At 38.4% G+C, this 14,820-nt stretch overlaps 1 protein-coding gene across 1 annotated transcript in view; it reads left to right on the plus strand.

Annotated features, from left to right (window-relative positions):
- pth1r (parathyroid hormone 1 receptor) overlaps positions 1-13,273 on the plus strand; it is a 101,890-nt gene extending 88,617 nt beyond the window's left edge. The window contains exons 8-13 of the mRNA XM_035431473.1: positions 3,153-3,213; positions 5,227-5,293; positions 5,659-5,753; positions 8,792-8,933; positions 9,920-9,961; positions 10,434-13,273. Coding sequence (XP_035287364.1) covers positions 3,153-3,213; positions 5,227-5,293; positions 5,659-5,753; positions 8,792-8,933; positions 9,920-9,961; positions 10,434-10,796 — 770 coding nt within the window. The 3' untranslated portion in view covers positions 10,797-13,273. The remainder of the gene's footprint in view (positions 1-3,152; positions 3,214-5,226; positions 5,294-5,658; positions 5,754-8,791; positions 8,934-9,919; positions 9,962-10,433) is intronic.
- Positions 13,274-14,820: the final 1,547 nt, after the last annotated feature.

The following is a 14,820-nucleotide window of genomic DNA, read 5'->3' on the forward strand; positions in this document are numbered from 1 at the left end:
TTGGTGGTGTGAGAAGTTAATTTGGTCCGGCTCAGTCTGTTTACAGGCACGCCTCTGCTGATGTAGCAGTTAGTAAACGTAGGCCCTACTGTGCCGACAATATGCCAGGGAAGTGCAGCTTCAATAATATATCAGGGCTCGAAATTAACTTTTTTACTTGGTAGCACTGGTGCTCCCAACTTCAAAAACTTAGGAACACCCACCGAAATGTAAGGAGCACCAACAATATATGCAATAGATTTTTTATTGATAAAAAACGACAATATAACAGTAGGGTTTACAAGTAACAGTTAAACTGTCACGCATAAAATGTGTTGACTCTTCAAGGAATTGCGTGTTATGCATTCAAACGACAAAGCGCTTCTCGTCACATTAATACCGCTAATTAAATGAACCGCCAGTAAACTGCATCGGAGAAATTAGCTGTTCCAACCGGGTCGCTACACAAAAGGTCCGCTTCAAGTTTTCAGCTTTCGATAACGCTAATAAATTGAACATAAACTTTTGTCTTCAGGTAACATTAGTTAACGCGTTAGCTCTCTGTGTCGCGTGACAGTGGAGTGCAGCGAAAGGGAGTGATTGAAGGCTAATATTAACCAATTTAAAATCAGCATTAAAGGTAAGAATGTCAAGCTCGCGATTGGTTAGAAGGGTCACCGTCAGCTCACAAGGGACATGCTGAGTGTACTAACTAGCGAATGTACAGAGAAAGAGACGTTCGACTGGGAAAAAAAAAAGGTCGCACCAGAACAATTATTTGCACTTGCACAAATGCTTTTGAGGTCGCACAGAGTAAATTTCGGGAGCATATGCGACCAAATTGGTCGCAATTTCTAGCCCTGTTTGAGACATTGACAAAAATGTTAAACTATGCGAATATATTTATTTATTTATTGACCTTTCAGCATTATTACAGGTTCATAAAGACAGTTGTCATTAAAAACACGGAATTATTTTGCCGTTACAATAAAACATCAATACTAAGTAGACAAAAAATGGTAAATATTGCAATTATCTAAGTTGAGATCTAATTTCGTATCCAAAATGTAAATTTAAAATCCACTGTCATTTAGGAGTCTGCACATATAGGGGATTGGTGATCTCCTGTATCTCTCAGTTCGACATCTTGGGATGGCCAGTTTGTTTGAGTTCCTTGTCTGACGACCTGTGACCTCCTCCCTGAGGGGGGGTAGCCAGTCACTGAAGTTGGACTTTAGCAGCTTTCTGGCAAAGCCAAGACACAGTTGAGTGCGTCTCTCTGATAGAGTGCACAATCCGAGAGTGCAGAGAGCCTCTGGGTACCCTGAGTACCTCTGGCCAAGTATGATTTTACAAGCCCGTTTCTGCGTGCTTTCCAGCCTTTTAGCCTGGTCTGTAGTCAGGGAACTGTGCCAGACGGGGACTGCATACTCTAGCACCGGGCGTACGTAGCCTGTGTAGATGGAAACCAGTTCTGGGTCTCGGACACCAAATTTCTTCAGGCGACGCAGAGCAAAAAGCTTCCGGTCCACCTGACTGTCCCAACGCAAATTACTCTGGATGGTGACCTGGTCAATGGAGAGAGTCGGCAGGGCGGGTGGATGCCTCATGTGGGTGACATGTAAAACTTTACATTTCTTTGGGTTGAGTTTCATTTTGTGCTCCTCTACCCAGATATCAAGACCATTCAGGGTCTGTTGGAGGGTACAGGGTAGTTGGAGCTGTTACAATAAATAATTCTAAATCGTCCCGCTGAGATAAAGTCATTTGTTTTGGTCATGGAAATTCAGTTAAAGGTTGTGGAGAAGTCATGGAAAAGTCATTGAAAATCATTGGTGAAAACGTGTATGAACCCTGATAGTTCCTCAGGGCTGTGTTCTAATGGCTATATATAAATTACTTTTGGAGTTCAAGTAGTTTGAGCTGCCACCATGACTCTGCTTTTTCTCGGTTTAAATAAACCAAAAAAAATTTGAAAGGTATGCGGTCTGTCTGCTTTCCTTTTGAATAAATAAATGAATAAAAGAGCTGCCCTGCGATAGATTGGCAACCTGTCCAGGGTGTATTCCTGCCTCTCGCCCAATGCATGCTGGGATAGGCTCCAGCACCCCCCACGACCCTCCTCAGGATAAGCGGGTATAGATAATGGATGGATGGATCTAATTTCATTGGTTCTGAACTAGGATCCAGAAGAAATACTATTCATCACCTGTGTTTGCAGTTAACATTTTGTAGCTTCTGTACTTTCAGGAAAAACTTCATTGATATTATTCTAAGTGTGTGAAAAATAAGGCTCTATTTTAGCAAGCTTAGCACATGGTCTAAAGCGCAATGCGCAAGTGCATTTAGGGCATGGCCAGATCAACTTTTTCTAGTTTAACAGCTAGTTTTGCTTGCGCAAAGTAAGGCGCTAGGTTCAAAAGGGCTGAACTTAGCGGTTTAATTAAATAATAGGTGTGTGTTGGGTACAACTTGATAAACCAATCTGAGGGTCATCTTCCCTTCCCTTTAAAGCCACCTGCATTTGCTTCATGGCATATTGCTAATATAATGGCGGACTTAGCAAAACATCGAAAAGACAGATTTACCTCTGATGAAAAAGACCTCCATTAAAATTCTCAAAATTAATTGTGTAATGTGGTGAAAATTTGCTTTTGTTTCTGATTTTTTAAAAGTTTATTTTTCTTAATTGGACTATTAGTTTTCCTTAAAATAATTTTATTAATTTTATTGAGTAACAGACAGCCATCCTTCATGCTGCAAATGCCACTGAAAAAGACTGAAAAAGTACCTTTCTGTGTCATCATGGTACTCAGTCTCAGTTGGAGCATGACTGTTTCTCTCACTGAACTGGTTGATTTAATAAGCACTTTACACAAGATGGTTTGTAAAAAATAGTTACAGTTTGCAACAACAAAATGTCTTTTCTCCAGCTGTGCATCAGCTGGAAAATTTTAATTGCTGTTCGATTGGTTTAAAGAGAAATGTCTTCTTTATTCTTGCTCTGGAGTGCCACAGAAGCTTCTGCTTTGGCTTAATTTCCTTTACTAACGTTTGCAATCATGTCTATTGGCAGCTGGGAATTCTGTCAAATTTGCGCACCTGTTCATGAAAACTATCTCCATGACAACAGTGCAATTTGACCCTCACCCTTCTGATGTTCTGTTTTTCAGGGGTTCCAGCTGTATTTGTGACGGTGTGGGCAAGCGTCAGAGCCACTCTGGCGGATACAGAGTGAGTAACCAAGAGCTCATCATCAGCATTTCTCAAGAGAAATGAACACTGTATTGCTCCAGAGAAATTGAAATAGCCACGGCACATAGTGTCCTTACTCAAGGACAAACCGAGAGTCAGGAAAGCTATTATCTACCATGTAGTATGTCATTTATAATCAAGAAAGCGTAAGGCCATAAGTACTCATAGGTGGTTTAAGTACATATTTAAGTGCATGGTTATATAATGCTGCACCTGAACTACGGAGCCCCGCCGATTTTAAAAAAATGTATGCTCATAAAGCTATAAGTCGTGCGCACAATATATAAATGGTGCTCATGAATGAATGTAAATTGTGCACAGGAAATATAAGTCGTGCTCACAACTTAATGTAAATCGTGTGCATGGGTGGATCTGGGTGCCGGAGCACCTGCCCCTTTTGCCCCAAGTATCTGATATGTTCTTTTGATCGGATAAAAAAATAATATTCCTATTATTATTGTTGCAATGCTGTCATTAAATTTCATTAATTCATTTTGGTCAAATCTACCCTGTCCTGTAACTGACTGCTGTAAAACAGTTTTTCTAGGTTGGCGTGCCCTTTTCTCACTTGGCACTTGCCCTCCTTGCCTCTTGGCACTTGCCCCTCAAAGGTCTCTGCACGGCCATACACACAGATGCATTTGACACTGCAAGCTATTGTGTGCATGGTTTATATTTTGTGAGCACGATTATAAGTCAGGAGCACGATTTATATCTTGTGCGCGCAAATTACATTAATTTGCGAGCACAAATTATATCTTGTAAAGAAATTTTATTCATGTCACCTGCCGGGCTCCAAAAGTAAGATAATGACACTCACCGGAATTCAGTGAGTAGGCAATGTTCAGAACTATTTGATATAATCAATTTCATGCAGAAAAGAAAGTGGAGTTTAGCTAAAACAAAGAATTGCAGTATTTATATGAGCGAGGCCTGTGGTTTTTTCAGACATCTTTCAATGACCGGAAAAAAAACATGGTATATGGTCAGGACATGTGGTGAGTTGCATTCCTGTCTAAATAATGACCTCAACCATGGGTCAATCAAGAACTATTGCAGGATGAGAACCTACTGACCTTGTGGGCCTCCGGGATAAAAGTCCCATTATGACCGCTGATTTAAGTGGTTGCTGAGACATGCAGTTTGGAACCTGCAGCTTCAGCAGTGAATTCTCCAAGTGTGTCTCTGTTGTTCAACCTTTAACATCTCAGCTTAAATGTCCCCAAGTGCGTATTTATATATATATATATATGGAGCTCACTGTTTGTGTGTATATATGTATGTACAGATTTTACAGTGATTTAGTAGCCCATTATGGCCTTTTGTTATGAATAAGCACAAGGTCCATACACTGACTTTCAATGAGTTCAGACAGACTCTGATTCCCAGAGGTAGCGGCTTGTTGCGAGATGTGCATCAAAGCAAGCACAGACTCATGTACTAAAGCATGGACTGTCACACCTCAGTGAACCAACTCACGATAACCATGTTTTTATGGGGACACAAATACACAGATTCAGTTTACACTCAAATGTAATTGAATGTGCTTAAAATAGAATACATAGTATAGAGGGTCTGAACAAAAAGTGCAAATTTCATTTCATGACCGATGATTGCAGAAAACATATGATGTAGATGATGTAGCCCGGTTACAAATATTACATATTTGAATGTTATTCAGGAAAACAACACTGTACTGTGGCACTTGAGCAAGGTGCTTAACCTGAATTCCTTCAGTAAATATTCAGAATGGCGAATGGAATGGCAAATATCGGAATGGTTAATGCATGTAAATACTGTCTGTTGTCCTGGATAAGGCTGTCTGCTAAGCAAATTGTAATGTTTCATTGTTTGATTCGTCAACACATCTCATCAAATGTTGTGACACAATTGACTACCAGTCATAAGATCTGGCCAAATTTTGGAATTGAGCATGGTAGGTGATTAATTTTATACACATGGCTCATAAATGTGGGATTCATTTCTTTACAGATGTTGGGACCTCAGTGCAGGAAACCTTAAATGGATTGTCCAAGTTCCAATTTTGGCTGCAATAGTGGTGAGTGTGAAGGCTCAGAAGGTTCTAGAAAACAATACAAAGTTATATATTGTAAAATGAAATTTACTATATCTATGTGAGTCATAGTTTTTGTGCAATACATATGGAAACCAGAATGATCTAAAATGTATTTATTTTATTTATTGCATTATTGTTGTTCTGGAAATGGGTTATTTACATATTTGCACTTATGATGAAAACCTGTATGTGAAAAGCATTTGAATTCCATGAACTGGCTCATTGTCAATTCTGTTATTATTATTTGGACCTTGCCATAGTCAGCGTGGAGCAATTCATCACCATGAAAGTCAAATAGAACAAATAAAGCAAGCTGATCTTTTTTCTGTTTGTTTTCACTTTCCCAGGTGAATTTTGTATTGTTCTTGAATATAATCAGAGTTCTGGCAACAAAGTTGAGAGAGACGAATGCAGGCAGGTGTGACACCAGGCAACAGTACAGGTAGGAGGTTTTGACTAGTTTTCTTATTTTCATTCTTCACTGGAAAGAAAATGAAACTGCTACATGCAGCCTTTCCTGGTCCAAACTCCATTCATGTTTTTTATTTTTTTATTTTTTTTTATTTTAACTATCTTACTTTCTTTGTTCATGTAAAACAGCACACACCTGGCAATACGCAGGTCCAGTGATCCATCTGTGGCCAGCATTGGCTTTATAGGGGGCTCAAATGACTAGACTGAGGTATCTAGATGCTATGAGGATTTGTGGATCTGTGAAGAAAGATCCCTGAGAATAAGCCCGCCTGTAGTCCAGATGATGTTTATCATGCTAGATGAAAGCTACTCTATCACCGCTCTGCTCAATTTAATTGAGTTATGGTTGATGTCATTCATATATTATCAAAAAGATTTCAATCCTCAAGTTATTAGTGTAGTTTGTACATATACACAAGGTTTACCTGAATATGCAAAGTATTTGAGAGGTATGGTAGGCAGTGTTATGAGTTAAATATATTTTGAGAGTGAATTTAAATGAACAGAATTTTCACAAATATCATAGTTTAGCTTTTCAGTAGATGTTTTCTTTTTATTTATCACAGTCCCCACTTAAAGTAGAAATGTTTGTGCATAGCTGTGTGGGCAGCACAGGTATTTCAATTTGAGCAGTCGTCCACATTTATAAATAATATAGCATGCATGTGCATTCACCCAAGTCTCTTCTGTTTTGACATGAATGGATGGCACTACCTCTCAGACACCTCCTCCATCTACACTTCCCCCACTCCACCATTCACCTGTTCAGTCCACTTCCTTTGTCCTCTAGATGCACTTATCTGCACTCTCTGGAGTCTCAAAGGGCCCATCCAGTATTTTATAAAGTGCTTCAAAATCATCACCTCCAAAGACAGCGGGTCAGAAATCATTCTGGTGAAAAACTTCAACAGCCAGAATGTACTCTTTCTCCCTCCACATCCATTAAATCTTTCTTGACTTCTCATAGTTCTCATTCAGTGTCATTTAGAAATCTTTTTGGGGTACAAAGTTTTAAAAAATAAACTTTATCTTTTTTGTCTTACACTTCTGAATAAGATAGCCAGGGTTTCCCCCAGAAAAGTTGTTAGGCCCGGTGGCAAGTATCTTTTGACAGGGCCCGGCGCGGGCCAGAGACAGACTGATGGTAGCATTAAGGTAGGGCCCTATAGTTTCTGTGATAACAGAATCACGGACGGAATCGCAGAATTGAGTATTTAAAAAAGCTTTAACACAGATTCCATAGGACCCTACATTAAGTCAGAGCTAAAAGCTGACTGCAGATTTGAAAATATGACTACATAATGTGAATGTTCTTATATATAAGTCATTTATTCAACACACATTTTAAAAAATCAACAACTATTTACAGCATAGCAGTCTTACAAAGAATCTAACAACAATGTACAGTCTTGGAATGCTGTGTTTTCAACAACAACAAAAGAAATTAAATTAAATTAAATTAAAATAAATAATATCAAAGTTTTTGCACTCTACAAAAAACTTGTATTCAAGTCCTGATTGGCTACTGAATCTTTCAACAAGCCTTGGTATGCTGGGCACATTTAAACATTTAAAAAACTGTCTAAAGTTTTGTGGCTTTTACAGTAGGCTACCTTTCCTCCTTGACATTATCCCTAAATGGCATCAAGGAAGTATCTGTGTTACTGACTGTTTGGCTAGCTAGCTAAGTTAGCTACATGACCACGTTGTCATGAATTTTTTCCCGACCGTGAAAACTGCCTGAATTGTTTACACTTTAGACAGATGTGGCTCCTGAGTAAATCTATCGTTGTTTCCGCCGCAGCACTTTAGATACAAGCAATATTGAAAAAATCCTGAAATTTCTTCTTATCGTGAAGAATGCCTGACCGGCCTCAACCGTAGCGTTTTTTTCCCAAAGATGGTATTTCTAGATATAGCCTAATTTTGCCGCTGTGTTAACACATTTCTATGGTTGCTGATCAGGCACTCTTCACCGTCGAAAGTGCTGGGACGGAAACACCGACGGATTTACTCTGTAGCCACATCTGTCCAAAATGTAAACAAGTCAGGCAGTTTTCGGGAAAATTTTTATGACAACATTGTCGTGCACATCAATGTCATCAAGCTAACGTTATTAATAAACAAGTGAAGTCGTTATTTCGTTGGCGATTAATAAGTAATGTAATGTTACAATATATCGAACGTTACATTCATGCTACTAGTTTAACGTTACCTACACACTGCTTAAGAAGTTAATATAAAAAGAATGTACTTACCGACGAGATGGAATGATAACGCAGTTTGTAACGAGGTTAGTTAGCCTACTAAATAAGAAATGGTGGCTTGCTAGGTAACGTTAGCTTGTGATAGTTCAAAGCGTCAAGTGTTGAATGCAGAGACTGTAAAAAGGTTGAATGTCACTGTACGCACAATGAGGGTGAAGAACACTGATCTCAGACCTGCTGTTTTCCTGTTGCGTTCACATTTTAACCAACAGATGTCGCTGGTGAGCTTTTCAACCAGGCTGCCCCACTGTAACTGTAAGATTCTTAGGCCCGGCGGGGGGTCAACTTAGGCCCGGCGGGCCGCCGGGCTTGCAATACACTGGCAGAAACTCTGATAGCTATTCAGATAGCTCTGAAATTAGATAGCTGTTAGATTAAGTTTGTTTTTCTTTACCTTACAATTAAATGTTAATTATTTTTTATTTTTTTATTTTATTTTTGGCAGCAGCTGAAATTGAATTCATACAGTCATAATGAATATAATATTTGATATATATGGCCATTAAATAGAATAAATAAATAACCTTGTCACACATAATTTTTTTATGATAATTCAGGGACACTATTTCAATATTGACAGTATTGCAATATCATCCCTCTGTTCTGAATGATAATTACAAATCTGACAAACTAATCTCATACAGACCTTTTTCGTAATTTTCCACACTAGAATAATAGCATTGAAGTTTCTCAGGGCCTAAGAAGCCTTCAGCATTTGTATTGTCTGTTGTCCCTACAGGAAGCTGTTGAAGTCCACGCTGGTCCTCATGCCTCTTTTTGGAGTCCATTACATTGTTTTCATGGCCATGCCTTACACAGAAGTCTCAGGGGTCCCCTGGCAGATACAGATGCACTACGAGATGCTCTTTAATTCATTCCAGGTACTCAGTAGAACTCATTTAACAGTGTGGGGGTAGGCAACTGTGGTCCTGGAGTGCCAGTGCCATTTCTGGTTTTTCCACCTCAGCTTGATTTTGAACAGTTATTAAGAGTCTGAATGTTCCTGAATATTCAGAGCCTGACTGGTGAAACGCTGAGCAGACGGTCACCTGCTTTACACCTCAGAATGAACCCTCTTATGCAGTTAGAAGTTTGGATGGAGCAAAAACCAGGAACATCCCTGGCACTCCAGAACCGGGGTTGCCTCCCCATGCACCTGAGAATCTAATCCAGTGCAGTGACCATAAATACCATTGGGCACCACTGCATATTATTGCTTTTATTTATAAGTGATTCTTAACAAGATTATACGTAATGTAACCATTAAAATATCATTCCAAAATATATTTTGTATGATTAATACATACCTAGAAATGTTTGTAAATGTATTATTGAAAATACCAGGTTGGGCCAGAAAAAAAAGAAAGAAAAAAAACCTGGCACAAATGTGCTGTTGATTTGAATCTGCTCCAGTGCTTTAAATGATTTAGTAAATGATTAATTGAAAATGAATTAATTAATACATACACACACACACACGGATACACTAATAGCAAAATAGCCTCCAAACCCATGTAATGAAATATACCTGGTCATGGCTAGCTTGTTGCCATACTACCCATTGCTGTACTGCACATGTGCAAGAAAGATGGGGCCATGTCACATGACACTGACAAGGACAAGTCTTCCTTGTCAAACTTCAGACGACACACAAAAATACAATACCACCCCCCCCCCCCCCCAATGGTTCTGTCAAAGGTTGACAACAAAGCAGTGTTAATCAGGAGGCTTACTGCTTTGCATTGCAAATAAATTAGCAGCCTAATCCTCAGTGATGCACCAAGACAATATCACATTAGCTGTAATCTTGCATGCAATAATAGCTGTCCAAGTACCATGTATATAATGATGTGCTTCTCTCTTGTAGGGATTCTTTGTGGCAATAATATATTGCTTCTGTAATGGTGAGGTAAGTGCACACTTTCCTTTGATGCCTTTCAGTTTTACTTTAGTGAAGTTTCAATTGGCATAATCATTAATCTTCTCCACAATACATACCATACACCCACGGAACATCTCATTGCACTTAACGAAATGGAACATTTGCCACCTCTTTGTGTCACACAAAGCTAATAAACGTAATTGCCTCGAGTAAGTCTGAATCTATAGCATTAAAGTGGCCACTGATGGTTATTACAGGGAGAGCAGTAATGTGGATGAAATTGCAGAGTGAAAGTAACAATGATTGCTTATCATGCATGGTCCTAGTTTTTAAGATTATTTATTTATTTATTTGATACAGTGTGTACTGAAAATAACATCAATATTTTTCAAGCTCATATATATATATATATTCACCTATTTTGAATCCTTGTTGTTAAGTATGTTGTGTTAACTTTTTCTAGTGTCGATTTAGATTTTTTTTTCTGTTGCCATTTCAGGTCCAGGCGGAAATTAAAAAATCCTGGAGCCGGAGGACACTGGCCTTGGACTTTAAGAGGAAGGCGAGGAGCGGCAGCAACACGTACAGCTACGGCCCCATGGTCTCGCACACCAGCGTGACCAACGTGACGGCGAGGGGCCCCTTGGCCCTGCACCTCACCACCCGGCTGGGGCCCGTGTCCATAAACGGCCACCGCAACCTCCCGGGCTACGTGAAGAATGGCTCTGTCTCGGAGAACTCCATCCCTTCCACGGGACAGGAGGCGCACATCCCCGAGGAGGACCACCCGAACGGGGCCGGGCCCGCCGAAGAGGAAAAGCCTGCGCCCCTGGTGGAGGAGGAGAGGGAGACGGTCATGTGACCTCCCGAGCCTCAGTTTTAACATCGATGGCTGTTGAACTGGTTGAAATAAACATGAAAGGGAGGGAGAGTACTTTTTTTCTCAGGACGGTGTACAAAGACACAACAACACTATAACAAATCTGACATCTCTGAAGCACGATCTGAAGCTGGATATTGTGAATCAGAGAGGTAGAAAGCATTCCGTTAGGGGATGCTGTGTGGGCAATCACACGTAAGCCCAGTTGTGGATCACAGGTGTCTCTGGGGTTCCACCAGTAACACGAGGAGCTATCAGGTCAAAAACAAACATAAAAACAAACAGGTAGCCTGTGATGTGGCACTTCTTACACGCTCCTATTCATCTTTTCTGCTTACTTTATTGTGTTGTAATGGCTTTGATTCTGTAATGGCTGTAACAAATCTTTTAACTCCTATCATTTCAATGCTTACCCCATGGTGTGGGTATTTTATGTGAAATCTGTCATGTTTGACATATTCTGGAATGCAGCTAGGTAACGCTTACCAGGCCTGGAAGACCACAATTCATTCTTGTCCCTCTCAGGCCTAAAATGAATGAAAAACATTTGTAAAAAAACACACAAAGCACCACTGTTTGCATGTTTTTTTTAAATTGTGGTTATTGATTGGGAGTGATCCAGTGCATGGCTGGATTCGGTGTAGATGGATTTTCTCTCACTGTTGGGCCGAAGGGAAAAGGCTACTAATAGTTTGGGGACTGTCCGAGAGGTGGAAGACAGACCACTGCCGTCTGTCACCTTTGAGTGACAGTTACAGTGACAAATAATCTTTCTGTGTTTAATGTCGTTGGATGCTTGCATTCAATTGGCTTCTGCTTCTGCACAGTGGTTCTGACTCATTTCTCCGCAGACTTAATCTCAGAGCTTGGACAGGAGTTTTGACTCAAGTGCCCATTTGAAAAGGACTTTGAGATGGAAGGATAGCAACAAAGCTCACGTCACTGTCAACTGAGGAAGTGCCCAAGTATGGAGAACAGTGCTATTACCTGTAGGATGGTTTGCCATGTAAGACACTGTCAGGTGCTGACATGCATTTTTATACAGGAATATTTTTTTCAGGGCTGTTTGGAAGAGAATTTTTTTAATTTAGTCATTTGCAGCAGGGGTAAGAAGTTCTTGGCCAAAGAGGGTTCGAAGCTTAAGAAAACATCTCATTTTAAAACTTGGTTCAGATGATTATATTGACCATGTGCATTCCATTTCTATTACATTACAGTTATAAACACAGATGAAAATATAGTATTTGAAACTTGTGGTCAGTATTAGATTTATGTTGCACTAAATGTATTACAGATTTGTGTCTGTGGCTAGTAAGTACAAAGGATGCATGTGACACCTGAAGTCTATTGAAAATAAAACATGTCTGCATTGCCAGGTAGCTAGTCAAGCATCCCTTAAAAACCTCTGGATTATAAAACTAGTGCTTGAGCCTTTTAAATGCTGAGGCATGTATGAGCAAGTCAGACCATTAGTCAACGATTATAATTCCAAACAAATAATGAGAGTCACTACAGTTACACTACATTGTAAACATATTAAAACAATAAATAAACAAATAATATCTAAATAGAAGGAATGGCACACGTATTTAGTGTACGGTCCAGTGTTATGCTGCTTTTCTTGTATATATGTTAAATACTTTCCATTAAATAGAAGTCACAATGTTTACAAGTTCCATCTAGTTGTGATTCACATGTTGAGGTACAAGTGTGGTGGTGTACAATTACGAAGACTGGAAAGTAATGTGGAAGATTAAAAATGTACGTTATATCTTTTTAACACGGTCACAAAATGTCATTTGTAAAGGTGCTTTGGTGGTATTATACATGGTAAATTAATGTCTTAATAATGTTGGATTATGTTGTATATTAAGAGTAGCTATTCATTTAAAATGTTTTTTGGATAATTTGTCAATGAAACGTGAACAAAATAAACACAGGTTTTAAAGAATATTCAAAACACTCATTTGCATTTTCAATATATGTATGATAAGTATATGGTTTATTTCTCATTTCAGTAATTCAGAGAGAAATTGTCACATTTTAAAGAGCTTAATAACCATGTGGAAATATTAATCCCTATATTGATAAAGGTTTCCCTATACATTATGCATCTAACTATAATGTATTTATAATGTATTATTGAACTCAATTGCTGATGTAAGAAATATCTAGAACTTGTCTCAGTTGGTGTGAACAAAATAATCCTGGCCAAAATCAATTTTAGTCTGCTGCAATGGGTTTCCCAATACTGTTTGGTGTCTGCTCAAGTGGAAACAATTAGCAAAATTACTGGAACTATAAAGAGGCAATTTAAACAAAGAACACATTTAATATTTTCAATATGAGCATATTTAAGCACTTTAACACCCCCCTCATATGTACTATTGATTGTATCGTGTATACTGATTGTGGATGTATTCAGTCAGTAAAATATCATGGAGATTCTACTGATGTGATTTTGTTGTTGAGTCTTTTTTAAATATTTCTATTGTTGTTATAAAAAGCCATGAAAGCTAAGAGTGGCAGAAGTACAGAGCTGCAAACCTGTGGTCTCTCAGAGCAGACTGATGGGGAACTGGGCATCACAAACCCTGTAATGTGTAGGGTCACTTTGCACTGTCAGTGGAGAATTCATCACTTCATTCAAAACTACAATTAGTTTTGGTTTTTTGTCACTGAGTTATTTCATACATTGTGATAGCTCCACCCAAGTAATGGTTCATGAAGCTTGACTATACTACTACTATACTGCATGCTGCTGTAGTATCACTACAGGGGTTCCCAGGGTTACAAAAACAGGGTAATCAGAACATTCAGGCTAATAATGGTTATGACCACAGCAAGATGTATCCGCGTTTTCACTATAACAGGGTTATCGAGATTCAGATGTACAATGTATTTATTTTATTCATAGGTGCTTTCAGTGAATCACAAAAGTGCATTTCACATGGTAAGTAAAAACAACAAAAGGGTATGCACAAACGTATATTCCATGGACATGATTTCTTTAGTGGTTATGAAATCCTTAGAAGAAGATTTTTGGTTAACTGGAATTATGGTACAACACAAATAAGGAAACGTGTCATCTGAGAACAATGTCAGTTGCAAGGAGCCATGTAAAGAAAAACACCTAATCTCTAATTACACTGTAGATATCCTTTTTTATTTTTTATTTTTTGCTAATCAAAGAGAAGATGAACAGACAGAACATGAAATCAGACTGTCAAATAGATTAGAATAATAAATTGATTTAAAAAAAAAAATTATTTTTATTTTATTTTTTTTTTATTTAAAAAAAATATATATTTATGTTAAACCTGGGTATGAAGCAGATGCTTTAGCCATTAGGAATAGAAGCAACCAAAGATAAAGATGGGAAATATTGATGAATGATACCTTCACTCCTAGGTGCAATTAATTGGCAGGAAAACAGTCATACTGATTTCAGAGGAGCTCTACAATGAACAGCTGATTTAGGTCCTGCGGTTATTAAAATTGTGGTTTAGTTGTGCTGCCAGAGCAATATGTATTTGAGTTGCAATCAACTAAGCTTAGCAGTTGTTAACAGGAGGATCTACATCAAATCCATTAAATAATGTATTTATTTTCCCCAATAAGACAAACCAGCTTGAGACCACTAAACAAGCCAAGGTCATTCTGGCTAGACTTCCATTGTCACCACTTGTTCCACTTGTGGTTAAGTTGTTTGACAAAACTATTACTTTTTACATTTTTTATGTTAAGTCAGGTTTGTTAAGGATCAGCAGTTTTCAGTTGCCTTTCAGACTGACATTGGGTGAACTCACTTGGAAATGCACACAATTGAAAACAAGTTTAAATAATATGAACTTGTGTAAAGTTGATTAGAAAGGGTCCTACTACTATTTCAATAAAAACTAATGAATATTCAAAGATGAATAAAATGAAAAGGTGGAATGTAAAAATTTCAAAATGAAACAGTTTCAACTCAGCAAGCTACATTTGTTTTTGCAACTAAAATAAA

This window comes from Anguilla anguilla, chromosome 8, assembly GCF_013347855.1.
Source record: "Anguilla anguilla isolate fAngAng1 chromosome 8, fAngAng1.pri, whole genome shotgun sequence".
Classification (NCBI taxonomy): domain Eukaryota; kingdom Metazoa; phylum Chordata; class Actinopteri; order Anguilliformes; family Anguillidae; genus Anguilla; species Anguilla anguilla.